The sequence below is a fragment of the Agelaius phoeniceus genome, chromosome 38 (genome assembly GCF_051311805.1).
Source record: "Agelaius phoeniceus isolate bAgePho1 chromosome 38, bAgePho1.hap1, whole genome shotgun sequence".
Classification (NCBI taxonomy): Eukaryota; Metazoa; Chordata; class Aves; order Passeriformes; family Icteridae; genus Agelaius; species Agelaius phoeniceus.
In genome coordinates, this window is record NC_135304.1 from 1,244,992 (window position 1) to 1,261,514 (window position 16,523).

The 16,523-nt window shown below is 62.6% G+C and overlaps 4 protein-coding genes across 7 annotated transcripts; 3 read left to right on the top strand and 1 right to left on the bottom strand.

The window, feature by feature from the left end:
- Nucleotides 1–23: 23 nt before the first annotated feature.
- On the top strand, nt 24–5,387 carry IMP4 (IMP U3 small nucleolar ribonucleoprotein 4). The gene is given in 10 exon segments (XM_054653845.2): nt 24–119; nt 452–562; nt 912–994; nt 1,579–1,688; nt 3,347–3,479; nt 4,480–4,569; nt 4,572–4,633; nt 4,808–4,902; nt 4,981–5,051; nt 5,132–5,387. Coding segments are annotated over 10 exon segments (927 nt in total). The 5' UTR covers nt 24–60; the 3' UTR covers nt 5,245–5,387.
- PTPN18 (protein tyrosine phosphatase non-receptor type 18) lies at nt 5,334–7,313 on the bottom strand. Its single transcript, XM_054653847.2, has 5 exons — nt 6,419–7,313; nt 6,115–6,170; nt 5,817–6,028; nt 5,657–5,731; nt 5,334–5,536 (listed from the first exon to the last, which is right to left on the bottom strand). Exons 1-5 carry the CDS (start codon nt 6,467–6,469, stop codon nt 5,469–5,471), a joined length of 462 nt encoding a protein of 153 aa, XP_054509822.2. The 5' UTR covers nt 6,470–7,313; the 3' UTR covers nt 5,334–5,468.
- A 15-nt stretch (nt 7,314–7,328) lies between these two features.
- Nucleotides 7,329–11,366, top strand: LOC129134147 (vacuolar fusion protein MON1 homolog B-like). Its single transcript, XM_054653836.2, has 5 exons — nt 7,329–7,463; nt 7,902–8,921; nt 9,333–10,149; nt 10,247–10,394; nt 11,160–11,366. Exons 2-5 carry the CDS (start codon nt 8,015–8,017, stop codon nt 11,340–11,342), a joined length of 2,055 nt encoding a protein of 684 aa, XP_054509811.1. The 5' UTR covers nt 7,329–7,463; nt 7,902–8,014; the 3' UTR covers nt 11,343–11,366.
- LOC143692294 (uncharacterized) lies at nt 11,279–16,374 on the top strand. Of its 4 annotated transcripts, XM_077172374.1 has the most exons (11): nt 11,279–11,415; nt 13,919–14,141; nt 14,261–14,363; nt 14,553–14,600; nt 14,823–14,877; nt 14,948–15,066; nt 15,154–15,217; nt 15,339–15,405; nt 15,672–15,726; nt 15,815–15,904; nt 16,098–16,374. In XM_077172374.1, exons 2-11 carry the CDS (start codon nt 13,928–13,930, stop codon nt 16,150–16,152), a joined length of 870 nt encoding a protein of 289 aa, XP_077028489.1. In that variant the 5' UTR covers nt 11,279–11,415; nt 13,919–13,927; the 3' UTR covers nt 16,153–16,374. The 4 variants fall into 4 exon arrangements, with proteins under 4 accessions (XP_077028489.1, XP_077028488.1, XP_077028491.1 ...); XM_077172373.1 differs by lacking the exon at nt 11,279–11,415 and having other exon boundaries at nt 13,446–14,141; XM_077172375.1 differs by lacking the exon at nt 11,279–11,415 and having other exon boundaries at nt 13,448–14,141; nt 14,261–14,335; nt 14,977–15,066.
- Nucleotides 16,375–16,523: the final 149 nt, after the last annotated feature.

Sequence of the window (16,523 nt, forward strand, 5' to 3'; positions counted from 1 at the left end):
TTTCCGGCAGCACCGCGAGCTCCTATTGGTCCGCCGGCGCTCGGCCAATGGGAGGTGGCGATGCTGAGAGGTGCCGGCGGTAGTGAGGAGCATCGCGGAGCGGAGCGATTGCGACCATGGTGAGGGGCCGGGGGGTTGGGTCGGTGGTCCTGTGTCCTCATCGTGTCCCACAAGACGTCCCAAACCTCTCCTCCGTGTCCTCCAACCTCTCATTTCCACGGCCCCCACAGCGGGGCCCTCCCCCCTGCCCAGTGTCTCCATATCTCCCCTCACGCGTCCCTCACTCTGTGTCCGCCTGTCCCCTGTTGTCCCCCGATGTCCCCGCTGTCCCTCATCCCTCCATGCCTCCCCCTCAGTGCCCGCCATCCTCTCATTCCTCCATATCCCCCTCACCGGGCCCCCTTCCCCGCATCCCCCCGTGTGTCTCCCGTGTGTGTCCCCCGTGTCGCAGCTGCGTCGCCAGGCCCGGGAGCGCCGGGAGTACCTGCAGCGCCGGGGGCCAAGGAGCAGCAGCAGCAGCGGCAGCGGGAGCGAAGGGAGAGCCTGAAGCGGGCGCTGGACGGTACCGGAGGGGCACGGGAAGGGGGCGAGAGAGGGGCTGGGGGGGGGGGGAAAAGGCACCCAGAGGGGTGAAGTGGGACCGGGAGGAATTTGGGGGGGTTTGGGAAGAGTTAAGGGGTGTTAGAGGAGATTCCGGGTGTGTGAAAAGGAGTTGGGGGCGGCAAAGAGGATTTGGAGGAGTTGAGGAGAATTCTGGGGGGTAGAGAGGAGTTTAAGGGGTTATTTGGGGGTGTTAAAGAGATGAGATGGGGGGTGCTGTGGGCCCAGGGGTTATTTGGGGTGGGGGCATTGGCATTGGGAGGGTTGGGGGTCCCGTCTGAGCCCCCCCCGTTTCTCTCCTCACCCCCCAGAGAATCGGCTGCTGCCACGGAGCTGCGGCACGAGGCGCTGGCCCTGCAGAAGGAGCTCGAGTTCGACTTCCAGGCACCGGGGGGTGAGAGGGACCCCCAAATCGGAGCAAGAGGGACCCCAAAATCAGAGGGGAGGAATGGGGAGAGGGACCTTTAAATCAGGGGGAAAGAGACCCTCAAATCGGGGAGGAAAGGTGGGGAAAGGGACCCCCAAATTGGAAGAATTTGGAATTTCCAAACCCAGGGGTTGGGGACAGGCAAGACCCTTGAATGAGCTGGACCCCAAAATGGGGAGAGGGGAATCCAGGGACAGGAGGGAGGAGGCCAAAAAAAGACTTTAAAAAATTTGTCTCCAGTTTCAAGAGTTTCCTCAAATTCTCTGGGTGTTTAAATTCCCCAGATAAGATTAAATTCACCCCAAAATGAGTGTGGGGCTGCACCAACACCCACAGTCTGGGCTGTACCCCAAATCTGGGCCTCGTTCCTCCCTCAATGGGCCATAAATCCCCCCAAAATTGGAATTAAACCCCCAAAATGGGAGTTAAACCCCCAAAATCCCCCCAGAACCTTCACTGGATTGACCCCAATGACCCTGGGGTGGGTGTGGCTGCACTGGGCGGGGCTGGGAATGCAGGGAGGGTGTGGCCTGACAAAGCCCCGCCCCCAGAGACAGGTGACAGCCAGGATGACGAGTACAGGTGGGCGGGGCTGGAGCCCCCCAAGGTGATGGTGACGACATCACGTGACCCCAGCGCCCGCCTGCGGCTCTTTGCCAAGGTGGGCGTGGCCAGGTTTGGGTGTGGCTCTGGATGGGTGTGGCTGGATTAGGGTGTGGTCTGGGGGTGGGTGGGGCTTGTTTGGGTGGGGCTCATGAGTGGGTGGGGCCAGTTTTGGATGGGCGTGGCCCAGCCTCAGCACCCTGACCCACCCCTTGTGGCTCCTCCCATGGGGGTGTGGCCTCAGATAAATGTGGGTGTGGTTTGCAAATGGGAGGGGCTTGATTGCCTTGGTGGGGTGGCTTGAGGGCTGTGCTAGGGATGAGCCAATGCTGGGCCGTGAAGCCCACAGGAGTGGGAGGAGTCTTTGTGGGTGTGGCCTGAAAGTGGGCGTGGCTCATAGTGGCCCTTAAATGGTATGGGGCGGAGCCAGGGGATGAGTGTGTCACTGTCACCGTGTGCTGGGGGGACACAGGGGGACACAGACTTGGGGACATGGGGGGGTGATTTGGGGGACATGGGGGGGTGATTTGGGGACACAGGGGCGGTGATTTGGGGGACATGGGGGTGATTTGGGGGACATGTGGGGATTTGGGACCGTGATTTGGGGACACAGGGGAGGTGATTTGGGGGACACAGGGAGGTGATTTGGGGGACACAGGGGGAGGTGATTTGGGGACACAGGGGGTAATGTTGGGGGACATGGTTGGGGATGATTTAGGGGGACATGGAGGAGGTGATTTGGGGACACGGGGAAGGTGATTTGGGGGGGTAATGGGGTAATTGGGAGGGTAATTTGGGGGACTCAGGGAGGATTTAGGGAATAGAGGGGAGGTGATTTGGGGGACACAGCAAGGATTTGGGGGACACAAGGGGGTAATTTGGGGGACATGGGGGGGTGATTTGGGGGACACAGGAGAGGTGATTTGGGGGACATGGAGGAGGTGATTTGGGGACATGGGAGAGGTGATTTGGGGGACACAGGGGGGTAATTTGGGGGACATGGGAGAGGTGATTTTGGGGACGTGAGGGGGGTGATTTGGGGGACATGGGAGAGGTAATTTGTGGGACATGAGGGGGTAATTTGGGGGACACAGGGGGTGATTTGGGGGACATGAGGGGAGTGATTTGGAGGACATGGGAGAGGTGATTTGGGGGACACAGGGGGTGATTTGGGGGATATGTGGGGGATGATTTGGGGGACATGGGACAGCTAATTTTGGGGGACATGGCAGACGTAATTTGGGGGACACAGGGGGTGATTTGGGGGACATGAGGTGGGTGATTTGAGGGACACAGGGGGTGATTTGGGGGACATGAGGGGGGTGATTTGGGGGACACAGGGTGATTTGGGAACACAGGGGGGGGTGATTTGGGGAACACAGGGGGGGTGATTTGGGGGACATGGAGAGGTGATTTGGGGGACACGGGGTGATTTGGGGAACACAGGGGGGTGATTTGGGGGACACCAGGGGGGTGATTTGGGGGACATGGGAGAGGTGATTTGGGGGAACAACGGGGTGATTTGGGTGATTTGGGGAACACAGGGGGGGTGATTTGGGGAACACGGGGGGGTGATTTGGGGGACCTTTTGACCTGCAGTGTCCCAAGCGGGGGGGGACGCTGTGCGAAGGGGTGACACCAACAGGGCGTGGCAGGGCTGTCACTGAGCCCGCCCCGTGTCCCCGTGTCCCCGTGTCCCCGTGTCCCTGTCCCCAGGAGCTGTGCCTGCTGCTGCCCGGGGCTCGCCGCATGAACCGCGGCCGTGCCGAGCTGGGCGCTCTGGTGGCGGCGTGCCGGGCCGCGGGCGTCACCGACCTGCTGGTGCTGCACGAGACCCGCGGGCGGCCCGGTCAGTGCCAAATGGGGGGGCTGGGGGCGCCTTCTGGGGTCTCTGCTGGGAGGGGAAGGCCTGAGGAAGTGCCCTGGAAGGCTGAGGTAGCACAGAGCTAGGCTGGGTTAATTGATAATAAAGGAGGGATTTGTGAAAAGGGTATTCTCAGTGGATGCAGCTTGGGCAGCACAAGAGCTGCAGCCAAGGTGAAGCAAACTGGGCACAAAATGAACCCAAGATGGAGCCACGTGGTCACAAAATTAACGCAAGATGAACCAAAATTGTCACAAAATGAACCGAAGATGGACCAAAACGGTCACAAAATGAACCCAAGATGGACCAAACTGGTCACAAAATGAACCCAAGATGGACCCACATGGTCACAAAATGAACCAAAATTGTCACAAAATGAACCGAAGATGGACCAAAACGGTCACAGAATGAACCCAAGATGAACCAAAATGGTCACAAGACGGACCAAAATGGTCACAAAATGAACCCAAGATGGACCCACATGGTCACAGAATGAACCCAAGATGAACCAAAATGGTCACAAAATGAACCCAAGATGGACCCACATGGTCACAAAATTAACCCAAGATGGACCCAAATGGTCACAAAACGGACAACTGCTCATGCTCACAGGGTCTCTCATTTTTATAAATTCTGCTCCATTTGCATATTGGAGTTAATTGTATAATTATGGCTTTAGGTTATGAAGTTCCATCTTTCTTGTTTTTCTCTTTTCAATCCAAATGGTTTTATGTTCTTGGGCCTGCGATTTTGATCACTGTCCTTGCTCCCCAGCCAGAGAAGGAATAAGGAATTGTTTTGTGTCCTGTCTGTGCAGAGAGCCCACCAACATTTAATATCAAGCTCAGACCCACACATTAAAGCAGGACAGAATCTGAAAAGCATAAAACCTAAAACCTGAGGGACAAGGGGAGTGGGTGGGGCTAATCCCAAGGGGGGTGTGGCCTGTTTGTGGGTGTGTCCTCATCAAGCTCCACCCCCCCAGACGGGCTGACCGTGTCTCACCTGCCCCACGGCCCCACTGCCCACTTCACCCTGAGCGGGGCCGTGCTGCGCCAGGAGGTCGGGGGGCTCGGGGGGCCCCGCTGGCCGCCCCCCACCTGCTGCTGCTGCGCTTGGACTCCACGCTGGGGAAAAGGGTAAGGCTGGAGGGACACTGGGGACAATGGGGGGACAATGGGGGGACAATAGGGGAAAGGGGGACGCACACCTGGGGGGTACACGGGGAGGAAATGGGGACACCGGGGAGGAACACGGGAGGCGCCAGGGGTGGGGTGAGCCCATCTCTGCCCCCATCCCTGTGCCCCCTCTAGGTGGGGACCATCCTGAAGCACCTGTTCCCCGTTCCCCGTGCCGACAGCCGCCGCGTGGTGACCTTCGCCAACGAGGACGACGTCATTTTAGTGCGGTGGGTGACACATGGGTGACACATGGGGGACACGGACAGACCCCCCCCGGGCCCCTCTGACCCCCCCCCTCCCCACAGGAACCACGTGTACCGGCGCCGGGGGCGCACGGTGGAGCTGGAGGAGGTGGGACCCCGATTCCAGCTGAGGCGTGAGTGTCCCCCGCTGTCCCCAACAACCCTAAAAATGTCCCCAATGTCCCACCAACCCCTCCCCGTGTCCCCCCCCCAGCCTACCTGATCCGCCTGGGGACCCTGGAGCAGGGGGACGCGGCCGACGTGGAGTGGCGCTGGCACCCGTACACGGCCACGGCCCCCAAACGCCGCCTGCTCAGCGCCACCTGAGCCCCCCAGGACCCCCCCAGGTGGGACCCACCTGCACACCTGAGACCACCTCGGCAGCTGAGACCCCTCTGGACCGGCCCAGGCACGGCTGGGTTTCTCACAATCGGTTTTTATTATTTGCCATAATAAATGGGATTTGTTTATATCGGGTTCTGTAAGGATCAGGCGGGTTCTGCTGCAGCCCCTCCTCTGTGTGGGGGGGGCCCAGGGATCCGGACCCCCCCTCACACCTGGGACCACTCGGCCGGGGGGTCCCGCGGGCCCTTGGGCTTCCCGATGCGGAAATTAAACCCTGAGGGGAGGAGTGGGGGTCAGTGAGGGGGGGCTGGACATTGATGTCCCCCCAGGACCCCCCAAACCCCTCCCAGTCACTGAGACCCCCCCCCAGAACACCAGGGACCCCCATGCTCACCCAGGCAGGGGCCGCTGCCGGTGTCCGCGGGGGGGGTCACAACCTCGTAGGCGCCATCCGAGGGTCTGGGGGAGCCTGGGGGGTGGAGCAGGGTCAGAATTATCGATCCTGGGGACCCCTGAGCCCCCCAAAAACCCCCCCGAACCCCCCCCCCACTCACCTGCCGGGCTGGGGGAGGGGCGGCGCACGGGGCTGCCCGGGAGGGAGCACGTGCCCGAGGGGGCGGAGTCTCTTCCGAAGGGGGCGTGGTCTCTTCCAAAAGGGGAGGGGGCTCTCCCCGCGGCCCCGCCCCCCCGGCGGGGCTTGTTGACCACGGCGTAGGTGACGTCCATGGCGGGGGGCGCGGGGGGCTCGGCCGGCACCGAAACGCTCCTGGAGGGGCGGCGAGGGAGGCGACACCTGTCCGGGTCACCTGTCCCCCGCTGCCCGGCTCACCTGTCCCCGCTGCGAGCACTCACCTGAGCAGCGCGGGCCGCAGAGCCCGGCGGGCCACGGCGTCCTGGTACAGGGGGGCCTGGGGAGGCAGGGGTGGGGGTCACTTGCGGCCCCCCCAAACTGGGGCGGCCGGAGCTCCCGAGTCCCCCCAACCTCTCGGATTCCCCCCCGAGCTCTTGGGGTCCCTCCCGGCCGTCCGGGTCCCTTCTTTCACTTCCCCTTTCCGGGGGCAGGAAGTGCCGCGGCCGCCCTCGTGCCCCCACCCCGCCCCGGATGCTCGCGGCCCCCCAGGCTCCCCTCAGAACCGGGGTCCCCCTCCTCTCTCACCTGGACCCCGCGGGACAGGCTGAGGTGGCCGGGGGGCGGTGGAGGTGCCATGGAGGTCCGGGATGGGGGGGGTCTCAGGTGTGTGGGGCACCGAGGGGACCTGGGGGGTTTTCAGTGCCCCCCGGGCCCCGCCCCCGGCTGGAGCCCCGCCCCTGGGCTGGACCCTAAAGCTCCTCTGGGAATTCCCGGTGGCGCTTTGGGGGGCTCCTGAGGGACCCTATAGACACTGCAGGGGCTGTTTTAGGGGCTCTTTGGGGCTTCTTGGGGTGCCTATAGACACTGCAGCGTCTGCAGGGGCTGTTTTGGGGCTCTTTAGAGCTTCTGGGGGTCCCTCTTGCCCCTGTAGCGAGTCTGGGGGGGCTCTACAGACCCCACAGAGCCTCTGTAGAGATTTTGGTGTCCTTATGGACCCGACAGTCCCTGCATGGCTCCCCTAAAGCTCTTCGGGGGTGCCTATAGAGTTTTTGGGGTGCCCTAGAGCTCCTCGGGGGTGCCTATAGAGTTTTTGGGGTGCCCTAGAGCTCTTCGGGGGTGCCTATAGAGTTTTTGGGGTGTTCCTAGAGCTCTTCGGGGGTGCCTATAGAGTTTTTGGGGTGCCCCAAAGCCGCCCCGGTGTGTCTGTGGCTGCTGGGGCTCACCCGGGAGGCGCTGAAGTTGCGATGGGGCCGTGCCGCGGGGGGGTCGCAGGGTTGCCCCCCACATTGAGGGGTCCCCTATGGCCCTGCGGGGGCGGGGCCAGGCGCCTATAGCCGCTATAGGGATCGCTCTGGCCCCGCCCTCCGCAATGAGGCTGCGTTTTGACCCCGCCCCTTTGTGACGTCACGGAGAGTCATGAGGGAAGGGGGTGGAGCGGGAGAACCCGCCAAAAGAGGCGTCACTCCTTAGGCCCCGCCCCGCGGTCGCTGATTGGTGCGCCCGCGAAGGCCGCGCCCCCTTCCTCCGCGCCGCGCGGTGATTGGTGGATGCGGCGGCGCGGTGACGTCACGGGGCGCGCGGCGCGGCGGCCCCGGAAGCGGCGGCAGCGGCGGGAGCGGGAGCGCGGCCGGTGAGCGCGCGCGGGGCGGGGACAGCGCGGGGGCGGGGACAGTGGGGGCGGGCACGGCTGGGGGCGGGGCCTGAACGAGGGCGGGGCCGAGTGGGGAGGGGGCGGCCCGGGGGCGATCTCGCCGGAGGGCGGGGCTTTGTGAGGGGGCGGGGTGGCCCGGGGGCTCCGGGGGCGGAGCTAAAGTTCTTTGGGGCGTGGCTTTCCGCTGTGTGGGCGTGGCTTTCACTTTAGGGGCGTGGCCTGGGAGGCACGTGTGGGGTGTTCCGGGGTGAAGTTCGGTGGGGGCGTGGCTTGTCTGTGGGCGTGGCATATGCAAAGACCACTAGGACTGGGACATACTGGGTGGGGCTGGAGGTGTGGCCACAAGGTGTGGATTAGGGGTGGGGGTGTGGTCTTTGAAGCCACGCTCCCGGTGAGCCCACCCCATCTCCCCCACAGGTGCCCAGGAGCCCTGACCCCACCCTTGGTGAGGGCAGGGTGGGGCAGGGCGGGGCTGTCCAGGTGTGCAGGCACCGCCCCGGCGCCCCCTGCTGGTCACAGGTGAGGCAGAGATGGAGCCAGGCAGGACAGTGGACACGGCGTCCCCAAGCTGTCACCACAGCGGGGACGATGAGGAGGAAGATGTGACAGCAGCGGCAGCTGTGACATCATCCGCGTGTCACCCTGCTGGGAATGAGGAGGAGGAGGACAAGGAGGTGGCAGCAGTGGTGACAGCCACAGCGTCCCTGAAGTGCCATCCCAGTGAGAAGGAGGAGGAGGAGGTGGCAGTGGCCATGGCATCCCAAGGTGGGCCGTGTGGCAGGGATGAGGATGTGATGGCAGCAGTGACAGCAGAAGCAGCCACAACGTCCCAGGGCTGTCATCCCAGTGAGGAGGAGGAGGAGGTGACCACAGCAGGGACATCCCTGGGGTGTCCCCCACTTGGGGATGAGGAGGAGGAGGTGACCACAGCAGGGACAGCAGCAGTGACATCCCCAGGCATTCAACCCAGTGAGGAGGAGATGACCATGGACGCAACATCCCCAGCACATCCTCCTGTAGGGGATGAAGAGGAGGTGACAACAGCGGTGACATCCCCAGGGTGTCACCCCAGTGAAGAGGAGGTGACGGCAGCAGTGACATCCCCAGAGTGTCACCGTGAAGAGGAAGAGGAGGAGGTGACGGCAGCAGTGACGTCCCCAGTGTGTCACCCCGGTGAGGAAGAGGAGGAGGTGACGGCGGCGGTGACGGCAGCGGCGGCCACATCGGCGCCGGGCGGGCGGCGCGGTGCAGACGAGGACGTGGCGGCCGCGGGCTGGCGAGCGCGGCGCAAACACGTGTTCGTGCTCAGCGAGGCCGGGAAGCCGATCTACTCCCGGCACGGCAACGAGGAGGCGCTGGCGGCCACCATGGGTGTGATGATGGCCCTTGTGTCCTTCATCCAGAGCGGCGGCAATGCCATCCGGGCCATCTGCTCCGGTACGGGGCCAGCGGGGGGGCGGACACAGAACCCCCAGATTTACACAGACCTGTGGGTAACCCCAAACCTGCATAGCACCACCCCCAGGTAGCCCCGAAACAGCCCCCACAGGTATGGCCATCCCTGCTCCAAACAGCCCCCTCCAAACACAACATCCCAGCCCCAAAACCACCTCTCGCAGGTACAGCTGAATCTACCGAATCAGCCTGCCCAGGTACAACCAGCCCCCCAAAACTCTCTACCCCCCCAAACCCCTTTCTTGCTCCTGCCACCCCCCTAAAAACCCTGCCTTGCTACAGCCACTCTCCAGAAACACCACACCCCACAATGTCCAGGTACATCTGGCTACCCCCAAACCCTCCGTGTCCCCCCGCCCCGTGTGACCGCCGTGTCCCCTCTCTCCCTCGCAGAGGACCGCACGCTGGTGTTCGAGCAGCGGGGCCCGCTGCTGCTGGTGTCGGTGTCCCGCACACGGCAGTCGGCGGCGCAGCTGCGGCGGGAGCTGGCCTTCGTTCACGAGCAGATCCTGTCGCTGCTGACCCGCGGGGGCATCGCCCGAGTCTTCGCCCGACGCCGCGGCTTCGACCTTCGCCGGCTGCTGGCGGGCGCCGAGGCCGTGCTGGACCGGCTGCTCTGCGGGGCCGCGGCCGACGGGCGGCTGCTGCTGGGGGCCGCTCGCTGCCTGCCCCTGCCCGGGGGGCTCCGCCGCGCCGTGTCCGGGGCCCTGCGCCGCGCCGCCGCCGCCGCCCGCCCCGCGCCCGCCCTGGCCGTGCTGGCGGCCCGGGGCCGCCTGGTGACGGCGGCGCGGCAGCGGGCGCTGGCCGAGGGCGGGCGGCTCTGCGCCAGCGACCTCCACCTGCTGCTCAACCTGCTGGGCGGCGGGGCGGGCGCGGGGGCGGGCGAGGTGTGGACCCCCGTGTGCTTGCCACGCTTCAACCCCGATGGGTATTTCTATGCGTACGCGGCGCGGCTGGGCGAGGAGGAGGAGGAGGGTGTGACGCTGATCCTGCTGTCCACGGAGCGAGAGGGATTCTACGCGGCGGCTGCGTGCCGGAGGCAGCTGGAGGACACGCTGCGGGCGCAGGGCTGGCTGGCCGAGCTGGCGGCGGCCGTGCGAGGGGGAGCGGGGTACGGCCCGTCCCGTCCCGGCGCCCCCGAGCTCCGGCACTTCCTCTACAAACCCTTGGAAGGGCCGGAGGAGATGCAGCAGCTGCCGCAGTTCACCAGGTGCGCGGATGGGGGGGGGACACGCCAGAATTGGGGGGGTGGGAGTGGCCCTGACCTTCACCTGACGCCCGTGTCCCCCCTCCCTCACTGGCCGCAGCCCCGAGCTGGAGGAGCCCTACACCAGCGAGGAGGAGCAGCACCGGCTCTTCGACCTGTACCACTACCTGCACAGCCGGGTGCACAGCCCACACCGGCCCCTGCGCCTGCTCTACCACGTGGCCGAGAAGGAAACGCTGCTGGCCTGGGTGAGCCGCGGGGAAGGAGCCCTCAGCAGGGCCCAGAGGCAGCAGCACCTGTTGGTGCTTTCCTGAGAAGATTCCAGAGTTAGTGGGGGTCACTGGCTGGTGGTGCTGTCGGTAGATCCTGCAGTTAAAGGGATGTGGTGTCATCAGTGAGTCCCACAGTTAATGGGACATGGTGTCATCAGTAGGTGCCGCAGTTAATGGGATTCTCACTGGCGGTGTCAGTAAATCCTGCAGTTAATGGGATGCTCACTGGCAGTGCCATCAGTAGATCCCACAGTTAGTGGGATGTTCCTTAGCGGTGTTGTCAGTAGATCCCACAGTTAACAGGTTGCAGTGTCATCAGTAGATCCCACAATTAATGGGATGCTCAGTGTCAGTGCCATCAGTAAATCCCACAGTTAATGGGATGCTCAGTGTCAGTGCTGTCAGTAAATCCCACAATTAAGGGGATACTTACTGGCAGTGCCATCAGTAGATCCCATAGTTAACAGGATGTTCCCTGGTGGTGCTGTCACTAAATCCCACAATTAATGGGATGCTCACTGGCAATGCCATCAATAGATCCCAAAATTAACAGGATTTTCACTGGCAATGCCATCAGTAGATCCCACAATAATCAAGATTTTCACTGGCAGTGCCATCAGTAAATCCCACAGTTAACGGAATGCTTGGTGTCAGTGCTGTCAGTAAATCCCCAAATTAACAAGATTTTCACTGGCAGTGCCATCAGTAAATCCCACAGTTAACAGGCGTGGGTTCCCACAGGTGACCAGTAAATTCGAGCTGTACAGCTGCTTCAGCCCGCTGGTGACGAAGGCGGGCGCCATCGCCGTGCTGACCAAGCTGCTGCGCTGGCTCAAGAAGGAGGAGGACTGGCTGTTCATCCGCTACCCGGCACCGTTCTGCGCCGCGCCCGCGCGCCCCGAGGGGCCCGAGCCCGAGGGCTGACAATAAACACTGAGAGCCCGGGGAGAGTCCTGACTCCGGGGGGACTGGGGGGACAGGGGACACGGCCTGAGGGGTGAGGGGATCGGGGGACACGGCCTGAGGGGTGAGGGGACATCCTGAGGGATGAGGGGATAGCAGGGACATGGCCTGAGGGGTGAGGTGATGGGGGGACATGGCCTGAGGGGTGAGGGGACTTCCTGAGGGGTCAGGGGGCATGGCCTGAGGGGTCAGGGGATGGCAGGGACATCCTGAGGGGTGAGGGGACATCCTGAGGGGTCAGGGGATGGCAGGGACATCCTGAGGGGTGAGAGGATGAGGGGACACGGCCTGAGGGGTGAGGGGACGTCCTGAGGGGTCAGGGGACATCCTGAGGGGTGAGGGGATCAGGGGACACGGCCTGAGGGGTGAGGGGATGGCAGGGACATGGCCTGAGGGGTGAGGAGATGAGGGGACATCCCCTCAGGATGGGGGGACACAGCCTGAGGGGTCAGGGGACATCCTGAGGGATGAGGGGATGGCAGGGACATGGCCTGAGGGGTGAGGGGATTGGGGGACACGGCCTGAGGGGTGAGGAGATGAGGGGACATCCTGAGGGGATGAGGGGACATCTTAAGGGATGAGGAGACGAAAGGACATGGCCTGAAGGGTGAGGGGACATCCTGAAGGGTGAGGGGACATCCTGAGGGGTCAGGGGACATCCTGAGGGGTGAGGGGACAGGGGGGACACAGCCTGAGGGGTGAGAGGATCGGGGGACACAGCCTGAGGGGCGAGGAGATGGCAGGGACATGGCCTGAAGGGTGAGGAGATGAGGGGACATCCTGAGGGGTGAGGGGATGGGGGGACACGGCCTGAGGGGTCAGGGGACATCCTGAGGGATGAGGGTATGGGGGGACATGGCCTGAGGGGGTGAGGGGATCAGGGGACACGGCCTGAGGGGTGAGGAGATGGCAGGGACATGGCCTGAGGGGTGAGGGGACAGGGGACATCCTGAGGGGTGAGGGGATCGGGGGACATGGCCTGAGGGGTGAGAGGACAGGGGACATCCTGAGGGGTGAGGGGATCGGGGGACATGGCCTGAGGGGTGAGGAGATGAGGGGACATCCTGAGGGGTGAGGGGATCAGGGGACATGGCCTGAGGGGTGAGAGGAGGGGGGAGACATCCTGAGGGGTGAGGGGATAGGGAAGGGGGGAGAGGAGATGAGAACAGCGACAGAGAAAGGGGAAAAGGGAACTGAAAATGAGAGGAATGCGGGAGTGAAAATGGGGAGAAAACCTTAAAGAAAAGGTGGGTAAGAGCAGGCAAAAAAGAGGGGAAATGGGGCAGGAAAGAGAGGGGTGAGGAGACAGAAATCAGTGGGAAAATGTGACAGGAAAGGCTGGAAGAGGTGACAAGAAATGGAGAGCAAAAATAGACAGGAAAGGGAGCAGAAAAAGGGAAGAGGATATGCTAGAAGAAGTGACAGATTGGGGGTGAAAAGGGGACAGAAAATGATATCAGGAAGGGACAGAAACAGCTGGAAAAGGGGACAAAAATTAGGGCAAGGAGTGGATGGAAAATGACGGGAAGTTCTGAGGGGGAGAGGTGGAAAAATGTGAGAGGAAAAAAGCTGGGGAAATGTGAGGGGAAAGGTGGAAAAATAGAAGGGAAATGGCATGAAAATGTGAGGGGCAAAAGGCAGGAAAACATGAGGGGGAAGGGTGGGAAAAATTAGGGAGAAATTAGGGAAAAAAGTAGAAAATGTGAGGGGAAAGGGGCAAGAAAACGTGAGGGGAAAAGGGCGGGAAAACATGAGGGGAAAAGGGCGGGAAAACGTGAGGGGAAAAGGGCGGGAAAACGTGAGGGGAAAAGGGCGGGAAAACATGAGGGGAAAAGGGCAGGAAAACATGAGGGGAAAAGGTAGGAAAACGTGAGGGGAAAAGGGCAGCAAAACATGAGGGGAAAAGGGCAGGAAAACATGAGGGGAAAAGGTAGGAAAACGTGAGGGGAAAAGGGCAGCAAAACATGAGGGGAAAAGGGCAGGAAAACATGAGGGGAAAAGGGCAGTAAAACATGAGGGGAAAAGGGCAGGAAAACGTGAGGGGAAAAGAGCGGGAAAACGTGAGGGGAAAAGAGCAGGAAAACGTGAGGGGGAAAAGGGTGGGAAAATGTGAGGGGAAGAAGAGGGAAAAACCTGAGAGAATGGGAAGGACAGGAGCTGAGAAAGCTGTAGAAAGAAGGTGAAGGGAAATGGGGGATGAAAAGGGACAAAGTGTAAGGACACAAGACAGAAAAGTGTAAAAAGAGGGTGTTGGTGACTGAAAATGGAGCCAAGAGATGAAAGGACTGAGGGGGAAATGAGGGGCAGAAATGGAAGGGACAGAGGCTGCAGGAACTGGAGGAAGCAGGTGACAGGAATGGGAGGAACCCTAGAGGAAAGAGATAAGGAGGGAGAAAATGGTGAAATGAGACAGAAAATGTGGGGCTGAGGGTGGAAAAAGGGGAATGAAGAGGATGACAAGGTGACAGGAGGGGACAAGCCACTGCCCACCATCATCATCCTCCATGTACCCCTATGTCCCCATCGTGTCCCTCCAGGCTGCAGTGATGGACCTGGACCCACGCAGTGAGGGGTTCTATGGCCAAGACCCCCCAAGACCACCGTGTGTCCCAGTGTCCCCCCGCCCCAGGGACAAGGCGGTCCCAAGTGTCCCCAAGAGAGGCAGTGGCCCTGTGTCCTGCCCAGTTCCCCCCTCAGGTCCCTCTGGGGGGACCCCACAGCTGGAGGTGCTGCTGAGGCAGGCGCACAGCCTGAAGAAAGGTGAGTGTGAGGAGCCCTGTGTTCCCCCGCGTTCCCACGTCCCACATGTCCTCCTGTGCTCCCTCATGTGACTGCCATGTCCCCCTGTGTCCCTCTGTCCATCCCACCGTGTCCCACAGTCCGTGAGGCCACAACAGAGGAGCTGGTGAAGGCACAAGACTGCAGTGAGGAGTTGCGCCAGGAACTGGAGCAGCGTGGGTCACCTGGGGGGGACACTGAGAGGTTTGGGGGATCCCTAAGGGTTCTGGAGGGGGACACAGAGGTTTGGGGGTCGCTGAGGGTTCTGGAGGGGGACTCAGAGAGGGCTGGGGACACACAGAGAGGGGTTTGTGGGGTCGCTGGGTGGTGGGTAGGGACCCTGAGGGGTTTGTGGGGACAGAGGGCTCTGAGCTCGTTTCCCCCTCCCCACAGTGCAGCAGCAAAAGGAGGCACTGGAGAGGACCTGGCAGCAGGTGCAGGGTGAGCCTGGGAGGTCCTGGGGTCTTTGGGCCCCCCCAAAACCTCCCATGATGCCCCCTGAACCTCTGACCCCCTTGACCCCCATGATTCCCTGACCCTTGTGGCCCCTCCTGACTCCCCCAGAAGGGGTGGGACCCTCTCACAGAGGGACCCCCTTGGCCCCTGTGACCCCCTGACCCCCGTGACCCCCTGACCCCCGTGACCCCCTGCCCCTCCCCAAAGAGTCACTGCGGAGAGCACAGCTGCAAGGGAAGGAGGTGGAGGCCAAAGGTCAGAGGTGAGTGGGGACACCTGTGACCCTCCCCAACCTCACCTGTGCCCACATGACCTCTGACCCCCTCCCCAAGCACACCTGGTGCCCCCTGACCCCCCACAGGCACTGTGGGCTCTGCCTGGAGCAGCAGCAGGACCTGGAAGGGACAAAGCAGCAGTGGGAGCAGCTGAAAAACCTGCGCCGGGAACAGAGGTGGGGCTGGGGGACACAGGTGGGTTAGGGGTGGCACCAGGTGACCCACACAGGTCATGTGACCACCCTGTGTCCCCTCACTCCCAGGTGGCAGCACTGCCAGCAGCTCGAGGCCATCATGGAGGAGCTCAAGCACCTGCGTGTCACTCACGTGAGGCCTGGGCTGGGGTCCCTGACACACCTGGGGGTCCCACACACACCTGGGGGTCCCACACACACCTGGGTGCCCTGGCACACCCCAGGATCACGCCCTCCCCCCTGTCCCCCCACAGGCTCCAGCCCACCTGAAGGCTGAACTGGTGAAGCTGGAGAAGATGAAGGAGAAGTGGCTGAGCTTGGGTGAGCCCCTGACACCTGAGTGACCCCCCCAGGACCCCCCTCGAGCACCTGAGTGTTCCTGCTGACACCTGAATGACCCCTGTGACACCTCTGGGCACCTGAGGGACACCCTTGAACACCTCAGTGCCAACACCTGAGTGACCTCCTGAGCTCCTGACTGACCCTGAACCCCTCTCCCACAAGCCCTGAGTGACCCCCCTGGACACCTGAGCCCCCCCAAACCCAGGTGTGTCCCCTCGGGCTGACCAATGTCCCCCCCTGCCCAGAGCGCCGTGTGATGGACACCGAGGAGCAGCTGGGCCCAGAGGGAGCTGTGCTCTGGTGAGTGCCCAGCTCTGGCCCCGCCCCCTCAGAGGTGACCCCGCCCACTTGGAGCCTGTCCCCACCCCCCCAATCCCCATTCTTGCAGGCGATTGGTGCAGCAGGAGCAGGAGTGGGTGGAGCGACAGCTGGAGGTGGAGCTGGGCCGGCAGCAGCTGAGCCTGCAACGCCGTGACAGGTGTGTGACACCTGGGACAGGTGTGTCACCCCTGGGACAGGTGTGTGACCCCTAAGGATGGGTGTGTGACCCTCTCAGGACAGGGATGTGATTCCTGGGGACAGGTGTGGGACAGGTGTGTAGGACAGGTGTGGCCCTGTCACCTGGGGCCTGCCCACCTCTGGCCCCACCCCTTCTCTGGCCCCGCCCCCAGGTTGGCAGAGGAGCTGCAGCAGCTGCAGCACTCCCAGGAGGCTCGTGCAGAGTGACAGGGGACGAGATGGACACACCCCGTGGGATACCTGTGGCACCTGTGTGACACCTCCGTGTGTCACGTGCGGGCCACCTGCGTCCTGCCATGTTCTCATGTCCCCCATTCCCTGTTGTCCTCCCCACCATATCCCCCGTGTCCCCCCAGGTCCCCCATGTGTCCCCCATGTCCCCCCAATGTCTCCCATGTCCCCTCACATCCCGATGTCTCCCATGTCCCCTCACATCCCGATGTCCCCCATGTCCCCAGTAAACGTTCTGCCACCACTGCTGTCTCTCAGGCGTCTCTTTGCGACCGCGGGTGACACTTCCCCCACACATGGCAGCCCCCTATGGCCGCCGCCATTGCTCTCCTGGCAGCCGCCATGCT